Source organism: Gopherus evgoodei, chromosome 9 (assembly GCF_007399415.2).
Source record: "Gopherus evgoodei ecotype Sinaloan lineage chromosome 9, rGopEvg1_v1.p, whole genome shotgun sequence".
Taxonomy (NCBI): domain Eukaryota; kingdom Metazoa; phylum Chordata; order Testudines; family Testudinidae; genus Gopherus; species Gopherus evgoodei.
The window spans coordinates 65,113,605-65,132,646 of NC_044330.1; the positions used below are offsets into that span (position 1 = coordinate 65,113,605).

General features: G+C 53.3%; 1 protein-coding gene across 2 annotated transcripts in view; it reads left to right on the forward strand.

Annotated features, from left to right (window-relative positions):
* The window catches only part of NHSL2 (NHS like 2), a 75,199-nt gene that overhangs the window by 33,469 nt on the left and 22,688 nt on the right, over positions 1–19,042 (forward strand). For both annotated transcript variants that reach the window (XM_030574954.1, XM_030574955.1), the window contains exons 2-4: positions 14,122–14,274; positions 16,495–16,631; positions 17,146–17,341. In XM_030574954.1, coding sequence (XP_030430814.1) covers positions 14,122–14,274; positions 16,495–16,631; positions 17,146–17,341 — 486 coding nt within the window. The remainder of the gene's footprint in view (positions 1–14,121; positions 14,275–16,494; positions 16,632–17,145; positions 17,342–19,042) is intronic.

Below are 19,042 nucleotides of genomic sequence, written 5' to 3' on the forward strand. Positions count from 1 at the left end.
GAGTACACGAGCAGGTGAGCGGGGAGTCCAGGTGCTGGCGCCGGGAGGCGGACGGGCGGGGAGTGCAGGAGCGGGTGCCAGGGGGCTGGCAGGCAGGCAGTACAAGAGCTGGCAACGGAGGGTGGGTGGAGAATGCAGGAGCGGGTGCCGGGGGGCAGGCAGATGTGAAGTGCAGAAGTGGGTACCAGGAGAGCAGGCAGGCGGGGAGTGCAGGAGCGGGTACTGGAGGGTGGGCGGGCAGTACAGGAGCTGGCACCAGGGGTGGGCAGGGAGTGCAGGAGTGGGCGCTGGGGGTCGGGTAGTTAGTGCAGGAACGGGTGCCGGGGGGCAGATGGGGCGTGTAGGAGTGGGTGCCGGGGAGCAGATGGGGAGTGCAGGAGCGGGCGCTTGCAGGTGGGCATGTAGGAGCAGGTGCTGGGGGGCAGGTGGGAAGTGCAGGAGCGGGTGTCACAGGGGCGAGAGGATGTGAAGGAGCAGGCAGGGAGTACAGGAGCAGGTGCCAGGGGGGCGGGTTGGTGTGCAGGAGTAGATGCAGGCAGGCGCACAGAAGTGGGCACTGGGGGGCGTGCGGGCATGCAGGAACATGCTCTGGGGGTCAGGTGTGGAGTGCAAGAGCGGGCGCTAGGAGGGCAGGCAGTTGTGCAGGAGTGGGTGCTGGCAAGCGGGCGGGCAGGAGCGGGCACTGGAGGGCAGGTGGAGAGTGCAGGAGTGGGCACCAGGGGGCAGGCGGGGAGTGCAGGAGCGGGCTTCAGGGAGATGGGCAGGAGTGCAGGAGCGGGCACTGGCAGGCAGGTGTGCAGGAGCAGGCGCTGGGGGGCAGATGGGGAGTGCAGGTGTGGGTGCCGGGGGAGTGTAGGAGTGGGCGCTGGGGTAGGGGGGAGGCAGGTGGGGAGCGCAGGAGCAGGCGCCAGGGGGCAGGAGCAAGTTAATGGGGTTTGGTCACAGATGTTTTCAGCAGTTTTCATCATCGTTAGCAGGCAGCACACGGGTCTCATGGTGTCACAGAGTCCCTGGGCGATGCTCTGGAACTGCTCCCCACAAAGCCAGTCAGGACTTTGGGGAGCCTCCTGTCCCTTGGAGCAGACTGTCTTCAGGGCAAGAAGCTGACACGGCTTCACCTTCATGGGTCTGACCTTGGAGCATTCAGCATATACTCCTCCGTGCGCTTCCCACAGCGAGTCCCCCCAGGCGGCGTCCTGGGGAAGCCAGAGGGTCCTGCACGCACCCCCACTTCGCAGTCAGACATAACTCTTAGCCAGCCAGTAAAAGGTTTATTAGATGACAGGAACACGGTCTAAAACAGAGCTTGTAGGTACAGAGAATGGGACCTCTCAGCCCAGTCCATTCTGGGGCCCAGCGAGCCAGATAACCCCATCTGCCCTCATTTCCCATCCCCAGCCAGCTCCAAACTGAAGCCCCCTCCAGCCCCTCCTCTGCTGAGTTCCTTTCCTGGGCCAGGAGGTCACCTGATCTCTTTGTTCTCCCACAACTTTAGCATCCCTTGCAGGGGGGAAGGGCCCCGGCCATTAGTTGCCAGGAGACAGAGTGTTGGCCAGAAACTGAGGCACCCACAGAGTATTCAGAGGAAACATTAAGAACAGTCCCATTTTGTCACACATGGACACGTCCCGGCTGGGGAAAGACCATTCTCTGTGTTTTTTAACACACACGTGTATGTGCACATACATGCACGCACACACATGCATATTGACATGTGCACATGTATACATGCACACATTCATGTGTGCACACATGCATGCACACACACACACCCCTACATGTGCACCCATCTCTCTGTTGATATGGAAACGAGTCAAATTATTTAAAGAATAAAAAGTCGTCTGCTAGATGCTGTCGTCATGGGAACATGAATTGTGGCAGTAGCTAGGCACAGGAGATGGCATGTTGCTTTTTGATCCCAAGTTTTGCACAAACTCCATGGCTCAGCAAAACTCCCAGGGAGGTGGGAGGGCAGGGGCAGCCTGGTAGGGACAAGGGGAGGAATGGCCGGGAAGGCCTGGATGATCTCTGGAGCACAGAGCTTCTGATGCTGATTCTCATGTCGACTGTGCCCAGTGCTGATGTGGCAGTGCTTTGAGGATATGCTCCCACCCTGCTGTGGGTCCTGTGCCCCCAGGGAGCAGGGATAGAGCCAAGCTGAAGCACCTCTGTGTAACAGAAATGACCCATGATAGGCCTGCACTTGTTCCCAGTGTCAGCCCAGCCCCCCTTTCACCTCCAACTCTAGTAGGAGCTGAGGCAGATGTTAGTGATGTCAGATGCTTTGGGACCACAGTGGGAGGATGAACCATACGTATCAGTGCAACCTGTGGATCTGTGTGTCAGGGTGTGCGCGTGCACCTGTATCAGTGTGTGGTTCTGTGCATCTGTTTCTGTGTGTTCCTGTCTCTGTGTCTCCCTCTTTGTGTGTGTTTGTCCCTGTCTCTGGGTGTCTCTGTGTCCCGTCTTGGGTATGTCCCTGTCTTTGGGTGGCCCTGTGTAGTTGTGTGTTTGTCCCTGTCTCTGGGTGTGTCCTTATCTCTTAGGTGTCTCTGTTTCTGGGTGTCCCTGTTTGTGTGTCTGTCCCTGTCCCTGTCCTTGGCCAGGCCTGCGTGTCCCTGCAGCCAAGCAGAATAGCACTTTTGTGAAAACCAGGCCAGCAGCTCAAGGTGCCACTCTCTCTCCCAGCAAAGGTCTCAGGGAGGCACTGGGTGCTCAGAGGAGGAGGTTCCTCATGTTGCTTTCCAGCAACCCCCGCTGGCCACTGTAGGAACAGGGTGGCCAGGCTGTGGAGGAACCGTGCCCTGTCTAGACTAGTCGGGTCAGAGGATGGTCGCTACAGGGTGGGCCTCTGGGTGAAGCAGATTAGTAGGGGGAATGTGGAGGAGGGGATTCTGAGACTGGGGGACCCAAGGGTTCCAGGGTTGGGGTTCATCCATTGTAGAAACAGGGCCAGCCCTCCTGGAGTTTGGGTGCAACCCAGTCCGCATGGGGCTGACACACACATGAGCAGAGGGGCAAGGAGGGCCGGCACTTACAGAGCAGGGTTGGACCATTTGAGTTTTATCCATCTCAGTGCCCAGAAGCCAGTCTGCCTCCCCCGGGGCGCCCAGCTTGGAGGAGCAGGGCCTGGGCCACACTATAGCACCAGTAGCCATTCTCTGGAACTGCCTCCCACAAGTGAGTTCTGCCCCACAGCAGTCATATGTGAAATTGCTTTCCTCTCTGGAACCGTCCCAAAGGGTGCCCTTACCCAGCTGTTGCATTCCACCCCAGAGGTGGCTGCCTTTCATCCATGGGGACAGTGACACGATCACCTCATTGGAGTGAGGCTGTAACTCGCCACCTCACTCTGAGGCCTGCAGAGGGTGCGCTGTCAGTCTGTGAATAGGACTGGCAGGCTCTCTTCCCTATTGCCATTGGCACTAATTAGGGTCAGGCATGTGGGGTGGAGAAGAGCTCCCTGCAGGCAGCACAACGCAGTAGGCTGCCTAATTCTGCTTTCAGTCAGGTGGCCGCGTCTGAACTCATTGTTTTTGGGTCAGGGAGTTTTGAAAATACCAGCAGGGTGGGAGCTGGAGTGGGCTGGGTTAGTGACGGGGCCTGGCTGTGTCTGCCGAGACCACACAGGGAAAGATGAGACCATCTGTCCTTCAGGCTTGCTTTAGAGGCCACTTGGGGTGTTCCCATCTCCCTGCTGTGTCAGGCCTCCGTCCTTCTAGGGCTATTGCAAAGTCCTTGGCAGTGAGGTGGGGACTTGCTCTGTCCCCTGTGGGCACTGTTGTCATGGCCCCTACCAGCATCACACCCCCACAGTCAGTATCTCGTGTGAGCTTGGCTGCCCATGTGGCTCACTGCAGAGTTCACTGGCTGCCACGGTTGAGTAGTGTGTTTCAGGGGAAGGGTTAGTGGTAGGAGCTCTGCTTTCTGCTGGGGAGGGGTTTCCTGCACTGGTGCTGAGTGACCCGGGGCCTGATCCTGCCTTCTATGTGCACCCAAACCTCCCGCTGCTGCCCCTGGGACACTGGCTAGGAGCAGTGCAGGGCTTGGTCCTAGGTTTGGAGAAGGACCCAGGTCAGGCGCTGAACCAGACTCTGCAAATAGGCAGGCCTGATCCTGTGATGTTTGATACAGCTCCAACAGGGGTCTGAGTGCCCCCAACTCCCATTGACATCAATGGGAGCCAAGGGTGTTCAGCACTCACAGGATCAGCCCCTCTGGAACAGGCTTCTTGGATAGTTTTCCAGACTCCTTGCTCCTGCTCAGCAAGGTGTGAGTGGCTGGTAGGACAGGGAGCAGGTGCACCCAGGACTTCTGCATCCTAACCAGTACAGACTGGGAGCTGGACAGTCAGTGAGCCCCGCAGGTGTGTCTGTGTCCAGCAGCCTCTGGACAGTGCTCCCTTTCTCTTCTCTGCAGCCCGCCTCTGCTCTACCATGAGGACACTCCGCGTTGGATGGGGTTTCGGAAAGCCTGATACCTCGGGTGGGGGAGAGTCAGAACAGTCCCTGGGGAGGGAGCTGGCTCCCAAAGGTGCAGGGGCTCATGACAATGGAACACAACAAGGGGAGGGGGGTGGGGGAATAAACACAGAAGTTTTGGGTTTCCAAGGGTGCTGTGGTTTTGAGCAGTTTCCTATTTTATCAAAAGCACCTGCTCTCCCTTACCCATGCCAGTCTGCCTGCGTCTGGCCCCTGTAGGCTCCCTCCACATGGCAGGAGGGCTGGCTTGGGAGCTGCTAAGTATTGCTTGGAGATGGGCTCAGAACTGCCAACCCCAAGTGTGCAAAAATTACGAGTCAGGGCCCCCAGCTCCCAAGATTTGCTTATAAGTCAGGAGATTTTAACAATAATCAAGGCTGGGTTTTTGTATTGGCCCTCCACTGTCAGACCTGAATGGGGTTCCGTGCAGCCAGAGGTCTAGGAACGTACCCTTCTTAGTGCAACTGAAATTCTCACCTAATCACAGGATTCCCAGAGCTGTGGCTTTCATTAAATACCAAATCTTGCGAGCCATGTGATAAGATCAGGAGAGATGGCCATGCTGCTGAACTGATCAGGGGGCAGGGGGCAGGGGAGCAGCTGATGTGGGCTTTTGTTCTGGAGATGGTGAGCCTGGCCTAGCATTTGGATTTAGCTCAGAGTTCAAGTTTGCACATCGTTTACATTCTTCTGGTCCACAACTGAAAGGTGGGGCTTGCTTTCTGCATCGGCTGTCCCTGGGCTCGCCCTGCTCTCTCCTGGCCCATGACCCAGGCTGGCAGGGCAGCATGGTGAGCGTGGCTTTGTTTTGTTTTGTTTATTGCTCACTTGAGTGTCTGTGCCATTAAGATGACAGTGCCCTAGTTAACTCAGCAGTGGAGCAGGTTCCCAGGCAGCCAGTGACTCATTAAATGCTCGGCTTTACTCTCAGCTAAACGGTCTGACATGGAATGGGAGGGGAATTGTCCAGACCCTGCTGCCGTGGGCTGTGCGTGGGCTGTAGGGGGCTGCCAAGGGCTCCCAAACATCCCTCCCTGTTGTGTTTGCGGCCCTGGCTTGCTAATGCAGCTTCGGCTTCCTTTCCCCCTTGCCTCCTAGCCCATGTGGGCTACATGGGGAAGTGAGGCCAGCACGTGGCATCCAGCCCTAGCTGCCCCAGTGCTGCTCTCAGGAGCCCTGCATCCCTTGGGCATCCCACGGCAACCAGCCCTAGGGTAGACAAGGCCTTAGTGAGCAGAGCCGTGCTGAAGGGGCTCAGTTGTGGGAGACACTTACACAAACAGACATACATCCACGATTTGCATGTGTGTGTATCTATGTGCACATGTATCTGTGTGTACCTCTGTGTGAATGTGTGTGTATACCTCTGTGTGAGTGGGTGTCTGAGTGTGTGTGTATACCCATGTGTGCGTGTGTATACCTCTGTGTGAATGAGTGTGTATACTGTGTGTCTGTATACATGTCTCTGCATGTGATTATACCTCTGTGTGAATAGGTGTGTGTATGTGCATTTCCATGTGCATGTGTTTCAGGACAAGCCTGTTGTGTGCGTGTTTGCAGGGTACATTGTGTGGAGGTGCATGGAGAAGACTTGAGGGCAAAAGAAGGGTCCTTAGAGACTGTTCTGTTCCTCCTCAAGCCCCCTAAGGCCAGCTCTGTGCGTGGGCCCGGTGCATTGTGGGTAGGCACAACACCCTTTCCCTCCCACTCTGGACTGGGCAGGGTGCAGACTAGGTCATTTCCAGGTGGCCTCGTGTGACCCTGCTTGCAGCTGTGAGCATCCCAGTGGGGCAGGGCCTATTGCTTAATGCGCCGCTGGTGTGGCGGCTGTAAACAGGCTGGGTGGTCATTAGGGGAGCCATGTGTGGCAGCCCGGTGCTGGGCTTCCTGCAGTGACAATGAGCCAGGAGCCCTCCCACAACAGCTGGCACCGTGCTTCTGCCCTGCAGAGCACAGAGCCCACACAGAGCAGGAAGAGAGTGTCAGGGACCAGCTCCCAGCTGAGGGACTCGGCATCCTTGGACCAGGCTGGGAGAGGGGAGGAGAACCCCAGATACATGTGTCAGCCTCCAGCGCCCCCTAAAGTCAGGGTTCTGGGAGACAGACTGGCCACAAAGTCTGGCTGTGGATCCAACCACTCCCAGAGCACAGGGGGCCAGTGCAGACCCTGAGCCACCGGGGCTCGCCATGGGGGATGGGTCTCCCAGGCTCGGGGCATTGGGCTCTGTTTCGGCTGTCTCTGTGCAATCAGACTGGGGTCAGGGCAGCCAGCAGCCACCGAAGGCCTTGGCCAAGCTGGGATGTAAGGCAGGTGGCACAAGCCCACCCAGAGGGGTGTGCTGAGTGTGGCAGTGCTCATACCCCCCCGTTAATGTCAGTGCAGAGTCCCTGTCTCCCCCCCAGTGAGCACACAGAGATGTGATAGCCCAGGAGCCGTGGGGCAGCCTTATGCTGAGAGCAGGGGGTGGTCCCCAGCTGCCTTGGAGAGATGTACTGGATTGTGTCAGGTCAGTGGCCACATTTGCAGAGAGGCTGTGATCTGCACACATGGCACGGGTGCAGACAGGTCTGGATTTACCTGGCAGAGGATGCAGGACGGGGGTGTGCATGCCTGGCAGAGGGACCTGGGCGTACGTGGCAGAGGAGCCCAGCAGCATGGTGTAGAGGGGCATTGGCCTGCCTAGCAGAGGAGCCTGGGTGTATCCGCAGCGGGTGCAGAGGGGCCTGGCAGTGGTTGAAGAGGGGCATTAGCCTGCCTGGCAGAGGGGACTGGATGCATGCTGTTAGGATGGGGCCTTTGGTAGAGGGTCCCCAAGGTGGCAGATGACGGGGCTGTTCTTGGTGCCAGCGGGTGCCACTTTCCAAGTTCCCTCTCTTCGGCCCCAGCCATGCGTGGGGTAGGGGTAGAGTCCTGGACAACTCTGCTGGCTCCGACAAGTGAGGATCAAGGGGGAGCTCGCCACCCACCCATGGGGGCACTGGGATTCAGTGGCATGTGAGTACCCTGGCTGTTGCTCCCATCCCTGCTCTGACCTGAGGGTGCGGGTGGGACCACTGAGCCCTGTCGGCCCCGCCTCCTTTTTAATCGATCAAACCAATGGCACACAATGCTCTCACCTGCCTCTAGCCCTCTCCAGCTGCACCACTGACTTGCTTCAAACTTGGCTTGTTTTGTAGACCTCCTTGAGACCCAAGAACACTTGCAGGTCTGCTTAGGCCGGGTTGGGCCTTACTGGGCCTAAGGGTGAGGGGGAGATTCTGGCTGGCACGACAGATTAATGAACAATTTCTCCTGCTGTAAAAGAGGCCATGTTTTAAGGCACAAGTGCAGGAAACAGAGCTGGGGCTGAGCTTTCCCCTTGCCTGCAGCTCCTGACTCCTGAGCACTTGGTGTCTCAGGGCGCTGGGTTTTGTACACAAATCCTGTGGATTGCACAGCACTTTGGGAGCTGACTGTTCTTACTGGAGTTCTACTGTCTGGGGGCCACCCAGGCTAGTGGAAGCAAAGCAAGCAATGAATGTCCTCTGGGTCTGGGCCGCCGGGGTCAGAGGCATAGCCAGTGACTTGGGCTCACTGGGCCCAGAGACCGCTGGGCAGGGTTCTCATGCTCTTTCCCCCCCCTCCCCTCCCCCGGCCATCCCTGTGCTAATCACACTGGCAGGAAAACATTCTTAGCAGGAAATCCGCTTCCCCTTCTGTTCAGCCGCTTCCCTGCAAAGAGAACTCTGTGAATGGCCCTGTCCACTTCCTGGGGCAAAGCCAGTCCCAGGAGTCTCTCCCGGCAGGGGGCAGGGCACCGACACTGCTACAGGGCATATCTAGCATGCCAGGGGTCCCAGGGACATGCACCCACCTCGGGGCAGCATGCAGCAGCTTGGAACAGCCACGCACACAACATGAGGGAGACTATGGTGTCCTGCTGAACCTGCAGGAGGGATTAATGGAGGCAGGACACAGCCATGCCTACAGGCACTGAGTGGGTGTCACACGGGGTCACTGCTGATGTCAGCTGCAGCCTCTCTGTGCACCACCCTCTTCTGCTTTGCCTGGAGCAGCCCCGGGGGCAGGAGCTTGTTGTTTGTGATGCCCTGAGCCAGAAATGCATGACACTTCTGAGAGCACCCTGTGGCCCCTTGCTGCTCCAGTAAGGCTTGGGCAGCCTGGCCCCCCCCTGGTGGAATGTCTGATCCACTGGAGGAACTCACCTGCCTTTGTCCTTCACCCCACGGGAACAGCAATGGCCTGGACCATTATTGTTGATTTTCAATTGTCTTGGAGCACTGAGTAAGCTCCAGAAGACTGGAAGAAAGTTACGGTTGTGCCAATATTTAAAGAGGGTAAACGGAATGAACTGGCTAATTATAAGCCTGTCAGCCTGACATCAATCCCAGGCAAGATAATGGAGCAGCTGATATGGGACTTGATTAGTAAATAACTAAAAGTAATTCATGCAAATCAACATGGGCTTATGGAAAATAGATCCTGTCAAACTAACTTGATAGCTTTTTTTATGAGATTACAAGTTTGGTTGAAAAAGATAATAGTGTTGATGTAATATCCATAGATTCTGTAGGACACTGACTTTGTACTGCACAACATTTTGATTTAAAAACTAGAACAATATAAAATGAACATGCCATCCATTAAATGGATTAAAAACTGGCTAAGTTATAGGTCTCAAAATATAAATGTATATAACTAATTGCCATTGAATGGCTCTGTTTCCAATGGGGTTCTGCAGGGATTGGTTCTTGGACCTAGACTATTTAATATCTGTATCAGTTACCTGGAAGAAAACATAAAATCATCACTGATAAAGTTTGCAGATGACACTGGAGGAGTGGTAAATAATGAAGAGGACAGGTCACTGGTACAAAGCGATGTAGATCTCTTGGTAAACAGGTTGCAAGCAAACAATATGCGTTTTAATACAGCTCAATGTAAATGTACACATCTGGGAACAAAGAATGTAGACCATACTTATTGCATGGGGGACTCTATCCCGGGAAACAGGGACTCTGAAAAGGATTTGAGTGTCATGATGGATTATCAGTTGAACATGAGCTCCCTGAGCGACGTTGTGGCCAAAAGAGTTATTGCAATCCTGGGATCCATAAACAGAGGAATCTTGCAGAGAGGTTATTTTACTCTGTATTTGGCATTGGTGCGAACGCTGCTGGAATCCTGTGTCTGGTTCTGGTGTCCACAGTTCAAGAAGGATGTTGATTAATTGGAGAGTGTTCAGAGAAGAGCCATGAGATTAATTAAAGGATTTAAAACTTGACTCAGGGAGTTCAACCTGTTTAGCTTAACAAAGAGAAGGTTAAGGGGTGACTTAATCCCAGGCTATAAGTACCTACATGGGGAACAAATATTTAATAATGGGCTGTTCAGTCTAGCAGAGGAAGGTCTAACATGATTCAATGGCTGGAAGTTGAAGCTAGACGAATTCAGACTGGAAATTAGGCGTACGTTTATAATCATGAGAGTAACTAACAATCGGAACAACTGACCAAGGGTTGTGGTGGATTCTCCATCACTGGACATTTTAAATCAAGATTGGATTTGTTTCTAAAAGATCTTCTCTGCGAATTCTTTGGGGGCAGATATCTGGCCTGGGTCATGCAGGAGATCAGACTAGATGATCACAGTGGTCTCTTCTGACCTTGGAATCTATGAACGTATGAATGCATGGTGCTGTGGTATTCAGTGGTGGTGTAGCCGTGCTGGTCCCAGGAGATCAGAGGGACAAAGTGGATGAGGTAATGTCTTTTATTGGACCAACTTCTGTTGGTGAGAGAGACAAGCTTTCCAGCTACACCGAGTTCTTCATGTATGGGAAATGTATTGAGTGTGCCACAGCTAAATACAAGATAGAACACATTGTTTAGCATAAGTAGTTAGTACATATTTCAAGGGATCATTCAAAGAGAAGTGGCCCATAAACACCCCTCCAGGCACAGGGAAGAAATGAACAGAGAGGAGAAACATAAATGAAAAAGGCAGTTGTTAGTGGGCAGATATCTGATTGTTGTAATAAGCCATGAATCCAGTGTGTCTGTTGAGTCTATGATTTTTAGTGTTTAGTTATGAATTTAAGCTCCCAGGCTCGTCTTTTGAAGCTGTTGTGCAGGTTTCCTTGGTGAATGAGTACTGAGAGTGATACAGTGGTTGTTTTGTGAGAAGTGTTGGCTCATGAGTGATAGGGTGTTTTTGTCTGTGTGAGTTCATTCGAGAGCGCAGTGATTGTCTGGCTTCATGCACCCAGTTGTTTTTGTTTAGGACAATCTGTGACTAGCTGAGGTACACCACATGTTGTGACAGGCATGGATAGGTAGGACCTATGAATCTTGAAAGGTGTGTTGTGGGAAATGATAATCGCAGCAGTGGAGCTACATCTGCCGGTTTTGCGTCTGTTGTTCTGACAGGGTTTGCTGTGGCTTTGAGTTGGTGGGTCCTGGTCCGTGGGGAGCTTGCTTCTGATAATGAGCTTGGCGAGGTTGGGGAGTTGTTTGAAGGCCAGAATAGGAGGTTCAGGAAAGATTTATTTCAGGATGGGGTCCCCATTGAGTATGGGTTGTAATTGTTTAATGATACCCCCTCTGGGTTCCAGTGTGGAGTGGTAGATGACCACTAGGGGTGTGTGGTGTATTTTATTTCTGTATTGAAGGTTCTCTGGGTATGTGAGTGACGCATTCCATGATGCGATCTTCTCATGATGGAGTCTTCTTGTTTGGTGAAGGCGATTTTAAATGTGTTAAGGGGTATATCCGTGACTTTGTTCTTCAAGCATATTCTGTGATATCTGAGTGGCTGGCTGTAGCTTAAAGATTTCTTGATGTGTTTGGGGTGGTTACCAGATCTGTGGGGTAAGTGTGGTGATCTATGGGTTTCTTGTATATGGTTATCTGTAGGGTTGCATTGTTGAAGCTGATTGTGGTGTCCAGGAAGTTGAGGCTAGTGTGGGAGTGCTCCAGAGAAAGTTTAATGGACGCATGGTGGTTGTTGAAGTTGTGGTAGAAATCTATGAGGGAGTTTAGATGTTCTGTCCAGAGCATGAAAATATCATTGATGTATTTCAGGTTTCATGGTGCATTTGTCCAGGAGATGCATTCTTCCTCAAGGTGGCCCATGAAAAGCATGGCGTATTAGGGAGCCATCCTAGTACCGATGGCTGTTCCCATGGTTTGGACAAAGTGATTGTTGTTGAATGTAAAATGGTTATGGGTGAGGATGAAATGGATGAATCTGGCACACTGTTTGAGGTGCTTTCTGAGGGGTGTCCATTTTCTTGTAGATAGTTGCGGCGGGAAACGATGCCGTCACTATGAGGGCTGTTGTTGTATAGGGAGGTGACATGCATGGTAGTGGGGATGGTGTTCTGTGGAAAGTTATTAATGTTGCAGAGTTTCTGGAGGAAGTCAGTTGTGTCCTGGACAGGGTGGATTTGATTTAAAAAAATTGATTTAAATGATGATTTAAATTACTATTCAGAAAGACTCGATTTAATCATGGTTTTCTACATAAAAGTGATTTTTTGTTGTTTGTTATAACCTTAATACATATTCTACAGAACTAAGAGATAGATGTGGGTTTCATTTTTAGAAGGTAAACACTATACATTTTTAAACCGTGATTTATTTTGAAAACTTTTCAGATTCATTTTACAGCTATATCAGAAAATGAATGATTGTTTGGTTATTTCATTTACGAAAGGTAATCGAAGCAGATATTTATGAAGTGATTGGGAGGTGAACTATCTCCAATTCAACAGGTTAATCATTAATATTTGGAGGATTTTCTTGCCATGTTGTATTAGGAAGAGAACATCACCAGAAAGACATTTAAAAAGTTTTATTTAACTAAAACAACAACATTAAGTATTCTGGATTTTTTTCTTCAACAGCAAACATATAATATTTGAACAAAACAAGCATATGTCCCTTGCTTCTCACATTTATCTCCAGACTTCTTCTTCTTGGGATTGCCTCTGTGTACACAAATTTGCAGAGGGACAATAGAGTTGAGGTCTGTTATTTCTCACCTCTATATATTATTTATTTATTTAAATACATTTTTGCTGTTAACAAGCATGTTACCTCTGGAGACACAAATCCACAGTGTGAGAACTGCAAAACTAAGCATCTCTGATGGTATCTTCTAGACTGAGCACTGAGTCCCATTGGGTAGGTAGAAAGATTAACCTAAATAATCTATTCAGAAGCCTGCAGAACCCCATTAGATTGGGTCCCTAATCCATGAACTATTGGAACTAATTTACAAAACTTTCTTAAATGTTACATGAATATATTGTCTCATACTACCGAATTAGAATTTATAATCTCTATTCCATGATGAGATATCTTTGCGCTATAATGTATCTTAATTGATAGGTTTTTTCTTCAAAAAGCATTTTATCAAAAAAATCCAATTTAAATTAAAAAAAATCATTGATTTTTATCCACCCTAGTCCTGGAGGAAGCCAGCCCTTTGTGTGGTGAGTGGTCCGAGGATGGTTCTATGAGTCCCCATATCCCTTCAGCAAGGGTTCCATGGCCAGATATGATGTGTCTGCCTGGGGTCCCTTGTCTATAGAAGGTCTCTGAGTTGGGTTCGTGGGGATGAGGTTGTTGAGTTTCTTTTGGAGTTGTTGGGGAAGGATTCAATGATATCCCTTAAATTCCTGGGTGGACTGTGGCGTGGGATCTCTGAGTTCTTTATAGTAGGCAGTGTCAGAGAGTTGTTGGTTGGCCTTGTTGCCGTAGTCATCGTGGCTGAGGACTGTGATGGCACTCCTTGTCTGCTGGTTTGTTCACTGTGTGGTGGTTGAATTTCAGGAACTGTGTAGCTGCGGTTTCTGGGGTGAAGATTGTGGGTGCAGTTTGGTCTGCTGCTATTTAGTGCCATCTAGTGGCGTCAGGGTGAAAAGCAGGCAGGAAAACCCATTGTGGTGTAGGGTCAAACTGGGGAGTCGGGGGCGGGGAGGCTGTTTGCTAGTGAGAGTCCATATGTGCGTTGTTTATTACAGCCAGTGCCTGCCTTGTATGACTGCCTCAAATCCTGTGCAGTTCTCTTCTGTTAACATGAGGCCCGACCCCTGCACTCTGGGAGGGGGCTGGCGAATAACAGCTGGCACTGTCCATCCCTAGGCCCAAAGTGCCTTGCAAAGCCAGGACAGCCCAGAATCCCCAGGCTACAGAGGGGAAACTGAGGCACACAGTGAGCAGTGACAGAGCTGGGAACAGAACTCCTGGCTCATAGTCTGGTGCCCAGTGTCAAGCCATGCTGCTGCTTCAGGCTCTGGGTTAGAGGCTTGTTGGTGTACAGGGAGGGAGGAGGTGTGGGCTGGAGCCAGGGTCCATGACTCAGGGCACTGGGTTTTGTTCCCAGCTGAATCATTCATTCATCATGTGACTGTGGGCAGGTGCCAACCCCCTCTGCCTCAGTTTCCCTCTCCAAGCATGGGGATTACAACACTGACACCACCACCACTGCCAGGCTTAACTTGCCCTTGATGAAGGGCTGTGTCCCGGGTGTGCACGCTGGGGTCTCGGGCTTGCAGCTCACCCTTGGCTGGGGAGGGATGAAAGGGTTTGGGGAGCTGCAGCCTGTGTTTCACCCCTCCTCTCCTCTCTGCAGCCACCTCTAACCTGGACCTGGAGAACAAGAAAACACCCCACTCCAAATTGCCATGGCAACAGCCCGTGAACGTGTTCCTGGCCGCAGGCAGGTCACCCTGCGTGGAGGAGCTGCACCAGGAGGCCCAGTTCAATCTCCAGAGCTTGCTACAAGGTACCCTGCGCCGAGGGGAGGGCTGGGCTGCAGCAGGAATGGGGGGGAGAAGGGGAGACTGTTTCCACAGCTCTTGGTACACAGGGGGCAGCAGGGAGAAGACTGTCCCATTGCTGCCAGGAGGGGAGGGGAGAGCAGGGAGCAGAGTAATCCATGAGGAGGAGGGAGCAGATTGACCCATCACAAACAGGGAAGCAGGGAGCAAACTGACCCATTGCTGAGAGCAGGGAGCAGAGTGACCCATGGGGAGGACGGCAGGAGGGAGATTGACCCATTGCACACAGGGGAGGAAGGGGGAGCAGGGAACAGGCTGACTCATTGCTGACTGGAGGGAGCGGAGTGCTCCCTTCCCCCGTCCCCTTGTGAGATTGGCATCAGCTGCTCCATTCTCTCATCCTTCCCACACAGATGCACCCTTGTGCAGGATGTGAGGCCATGTGGGTCTGTTAAAGTATGGATTGAATTAACGGACTATAAGGTGGATAAAAAGCTGGCTAGATCATCCGGCTCAATGGGTAGCGATCAATGGCTCCATGTCTAGTTGGCAGCCAGTTTCAAGTGGAGTGTCCAAGGGTCGGTCCTGGGGCCTGTTTTGTTCAATATCTTCATTAATAATCTGGAGGATGGCGTGGACTGCACCCTCAGCAAGTTTGCAGATGACACTAAACTGGGAGGAGTGGTAGATTCGCTGGAGGGTAGGGATAGGATACAGAGGGACCTAGACAAATTAGAGGATTGGGCCAAAAGAAGTCTGAAGTAGTTCAACAAGGACAAGTGCAGAGTCCTGCACTTGGGACAGAACAGTTCCATGCGTTGCTACAGACCAGGGACTGAGTGGCTAGGCAGCAGTTCTGCAGAAAAGGACCTAGGGGTTACAGTGGATGAGAAGCTGGATATGAGTCAACAGTGTGCCCTTATTGCCAAGAAAGCTAATGGCATTTTGGACTGTATAAGTAGGAGCATTGCCAGCAGATCGAGGGACGTGATCATTCTCCTCTATTTGGCATTGGTGAGGCCTCATCTGAAGTATTGCATCCAGTTTTGGGCCCTACGCTACAAGATTGTGGAATAATTGGAAAGAGTCCAGCGAAGGGCAACAAAAATGATTAGGGGGCTGGAGCACATGATTTATGAAGAGAGGCTGAGGGAACTAGGATTGTTTAGTCTGGAGAAGAGAAGAATGAGGGGAGGATTGATAGTTGCTTTCAACTACCTGAAAGGGGGTTCCAAAGAGGATGGATCTAGACTGTTCTAAGTGGTAGCAGATGACAGAACAAGGAGTAATGGTCTCAAGTTGCAGTGGGGGAGGTTTAGGTTGGATATTAGGAAAAACTTTTTCACTAGGAGGGTGGTAAAGCACTGGAATGGGTTACCTAGGGAGGTGGTGGAATCTCCTTCCTTAGAGGTTTTTAAGGTCAGGCTTGACAAAGCCCTGACTGGGATGATTTAGTTGGAGACTGGTCCTGCATTGAGCAGGATGTTGGACTAGATGACCTCCTGAGGTCCCTTCCAACCCTGATATTCTATGGTTCTATGATTCTAAAGACTTGTGGGTCCCAGCGAGAGCTGCTTCCTCCAGTCAGGGCAGTTGTCTGGTTCCTCTACCTGCTAAAGCACATAGCTTACTAGCTAAGGAAGACAAATACCCACATGGAGCCGGTGCCCAGAGGCCAGAAGCTGTGTTCAGGCACTGGCACTCCCCCCATGCAGGTGCACGAGACCAGCACGAGGCTGCTGTGCCCAAAGATCCTTGGGAGCTGCCGCCACCCCCAGAGAGACCTGGGAGCATCTGGGGCAGTGACTCCCATGTGCATCACTGCAGGCACCCATCTAGGGGTCGGGCAGCCAGGCAGTACTAGGCCAGGCCCTACCCCACACAGCTCCAGCAGTGACACGAATACAGGCCAGGGGAGGAGAGGATGAGGTGTCCAGCACAGGTAGCGAGCAGAGGTTTGCCCACAGCAGGGCTGCCAGCTAGCCAGTCTGGGCAGCGCTTTGTGGTGTGCTCAGGAGCAGCGGGGAGCTCCTCTGGGCTCTTCTCCCCATGTGCAAAAAGGGGCAGAGAGCAGGGTCCCATTGCTGTGAGAGGGCCCAGAAAGTGCATTGTTGGCATATGCCCAGTGCATGTGCCACTAGCCTTTGGCTCAGCACTGGGGTGGGGAGGGCACAGCGCATCGCAATCCACCAGCTATGGAAATGCCCTGGCTGCTTGTATTTCAGAGGAGTATGAGGAGCAGTACACAGAGGCTAGGGTCACTGGTCAGACCTTCCGCTACGCCAGCCACCTGCCCCTGGACACGCCCCCTGAGCCCTCTCCCAGGCCTCTGCCCACCAAGCGCCTGGAGTTCGTGTTTATGGTGAGTCCATCTCTGTACAGAGGCAACCCCAAGGCGCTGTGTCTCAGCAGCATTCCTATGGCCATGGGCTACCCATGAGGATATCAACTCTGCCTGATGTCACCCAGAGAGGTTACTGCAGAGCAATAGATGTAGGGGCTGTGAGTCAGGAGTGAGAGGCATCGGCAGAGCTGGTGGTAGGGGAGAGCGACAAGCTGGGGTAGCTGGGGGCTGTGGATTGGGAGTGAGGGGCATCACAGAGCTGGCTCTGCGCTGGGATTGCCAGGGACTACGGGTTGAGAGTGGTGCAGGAGGGAAGAGGATAATCCTACCTACAAGGTTTGACTCAAACCATCACTCAGTCCCTCGTTCTGAGCACTAGATTCCTCCCCACACACACAGTCACCTCCTGCTCCTCACAAGCCCCCCTTCCTCCTCCACACTCCCACAATCCCTCCCTTACCCCCTTCCCCACACTTGTTATCGCCCCACCAGGACATTGATATCTCGATCCATTTCCTTTGTTCCCTGGCAGCCCGCAGCTCGGCAAGTGAATGAGGACGAGGCCACCACACTGGGTGTGAGGCCCCCAGAGCCGTTTCTGAGCCTACCCACCACCCCAGACAAGCAGCCAGCCTGGACCCGAGCCTTCCCTTTGCCCACCGTGGAGGAGAAGAGGTGGCACCAATCCTGCTCCATCCAAGCCAACATTGTCCCCATCAATGTCTCTGGTAGGGCTGTGCCCCTTCCAGGCCCCCGGGGAGTGTGTGTAGAAGCATGGGGGGCAAGGAGTTAAATCTTTCCAGTCTGCTCCAAGCAGCGATGTTGGGGTTCTGCGGCCTGCAGAGGGTGGCTGTGGGCATAGCAAGTGCTGCTGGCTCTGAGCCCCAGGCGCTGTGATGCCACTTCCAGGGAAAGTGCATAGATCCTGTAAAATTGAAACGCAGCAATGTGGGGGTGGGGGCGGGGCCAGGCACAGGGAGACCTGCAGCGATGTGGGGAGGTGGGGCCAAGCACAGGGAGGAGGGGCTGGCCTGCAGCGATGTGAGGAGGCGGGGCCAGGCACAGGGAGGAGGGGCTGGCCTGCAGGGATGCTATTGGCCCACATGTGCTGTGGGTTATAAAGAGGGCGGAATCATGCTCAGTAGCCAGGCCAAGGGGAGCGCTCAGTGGGGTGCAGTTTGCAGGGCTGCATTTCTGTGCTTTGTTCTTGCCCATGTATTTTACCACCCATAACATCACCCTTCATTTCTGAGCTGCTAGCCACGTCATTAAGTTAATCCAGTCTCATCTGCATCATCTAATGAGTGTCTCAGAGCCGACCGGTCGATGTGTTCTGTTGTCACCTTGGTTCTCCCAGTGGTTGAGACCCTTCCATCCGTGCAGGGGAACTTGTGTTCGGCAGGAATGTGAGGCTGCAGGGCACTGGCTGCCGGCAACAGCTCTGCTCAGCATGGGGCCTTCAGCAGCACCAAACTACCTGGGTTCTGGAGGAAACTAGGTCCCCCCCACCCATGCCCTCCCTCCCCAGGGACTGCATGAGCACCCTGCTCCAGAGCTGGCTGGGAGGGCACATACACATGCACCCTCCTGCTGGCCTGGTGAGGTGCCTGCCCCTCCCTAGCAGTGTCCAGGCTGCCATAAGGCCCTGTTGGAGATCAGGGCTGGAGGCGCACGAGACCTGTATGGAGCCCCAGAGGAGCTGCTCGGCCCCTTGACTCCTCCCTTTACACCCCATCAGATGCCTGGAGCCAGGCCCTCAGCCCTGCTCACATGTGGGGAGAACCTGCCAAGCGTGTCTCTGGCCCTTTGTCACTGGACTGCCCCTGAGCCCTCCTGCCCAGCACCAGGGTCCCCAAGCGGGGTGGGGATGGGTCTCAGTGGCTTCCGATACATCGTATCTCCATCAGCACGTGTCAGTTGTCTCTGTGTTCTCCCGGCTGGCTTGCCCAGCAGCATGTGTGAGGCCCCACAGGAGTCATTCACCCATCCATCATGCCATCTCTCTCCAAAGGCCTGTGTCTCGCTGCTAACCAGCCCCTCTCCCTGAGTGCCAGCCTGATCCTGGCATCAATCCCTCAGCCTCCTGGACAGCCATGGGCAGGCGAGGGGCTGGCTCTCAGAGCAAAGAGCAGGGGCTGGCCTGATCGCCTTCCCCATTTATCCAGCAGGCAATTATAAAATGGCCATTGGCTTGCCATTGGAGGTACGGAGATGGGGTGAGGGCTCCTGCCCCGAAGTCCAGCGCTCTAAACCAGCAATGGGTGTGAGGGCTGCTTGCCAACACACACCTGAGCTCTATGCTGTAGGGAGCCAGCAGTGCCCTTTCCAGTGGGACAAGGCCTTGGTTTCTAGCCCTGCGGCTTGTGACCTGGTGTCTGCCCCATCAGCACCTGTCTGGGGGTTTTCATACTCCTCTCCTGAGGCCATGC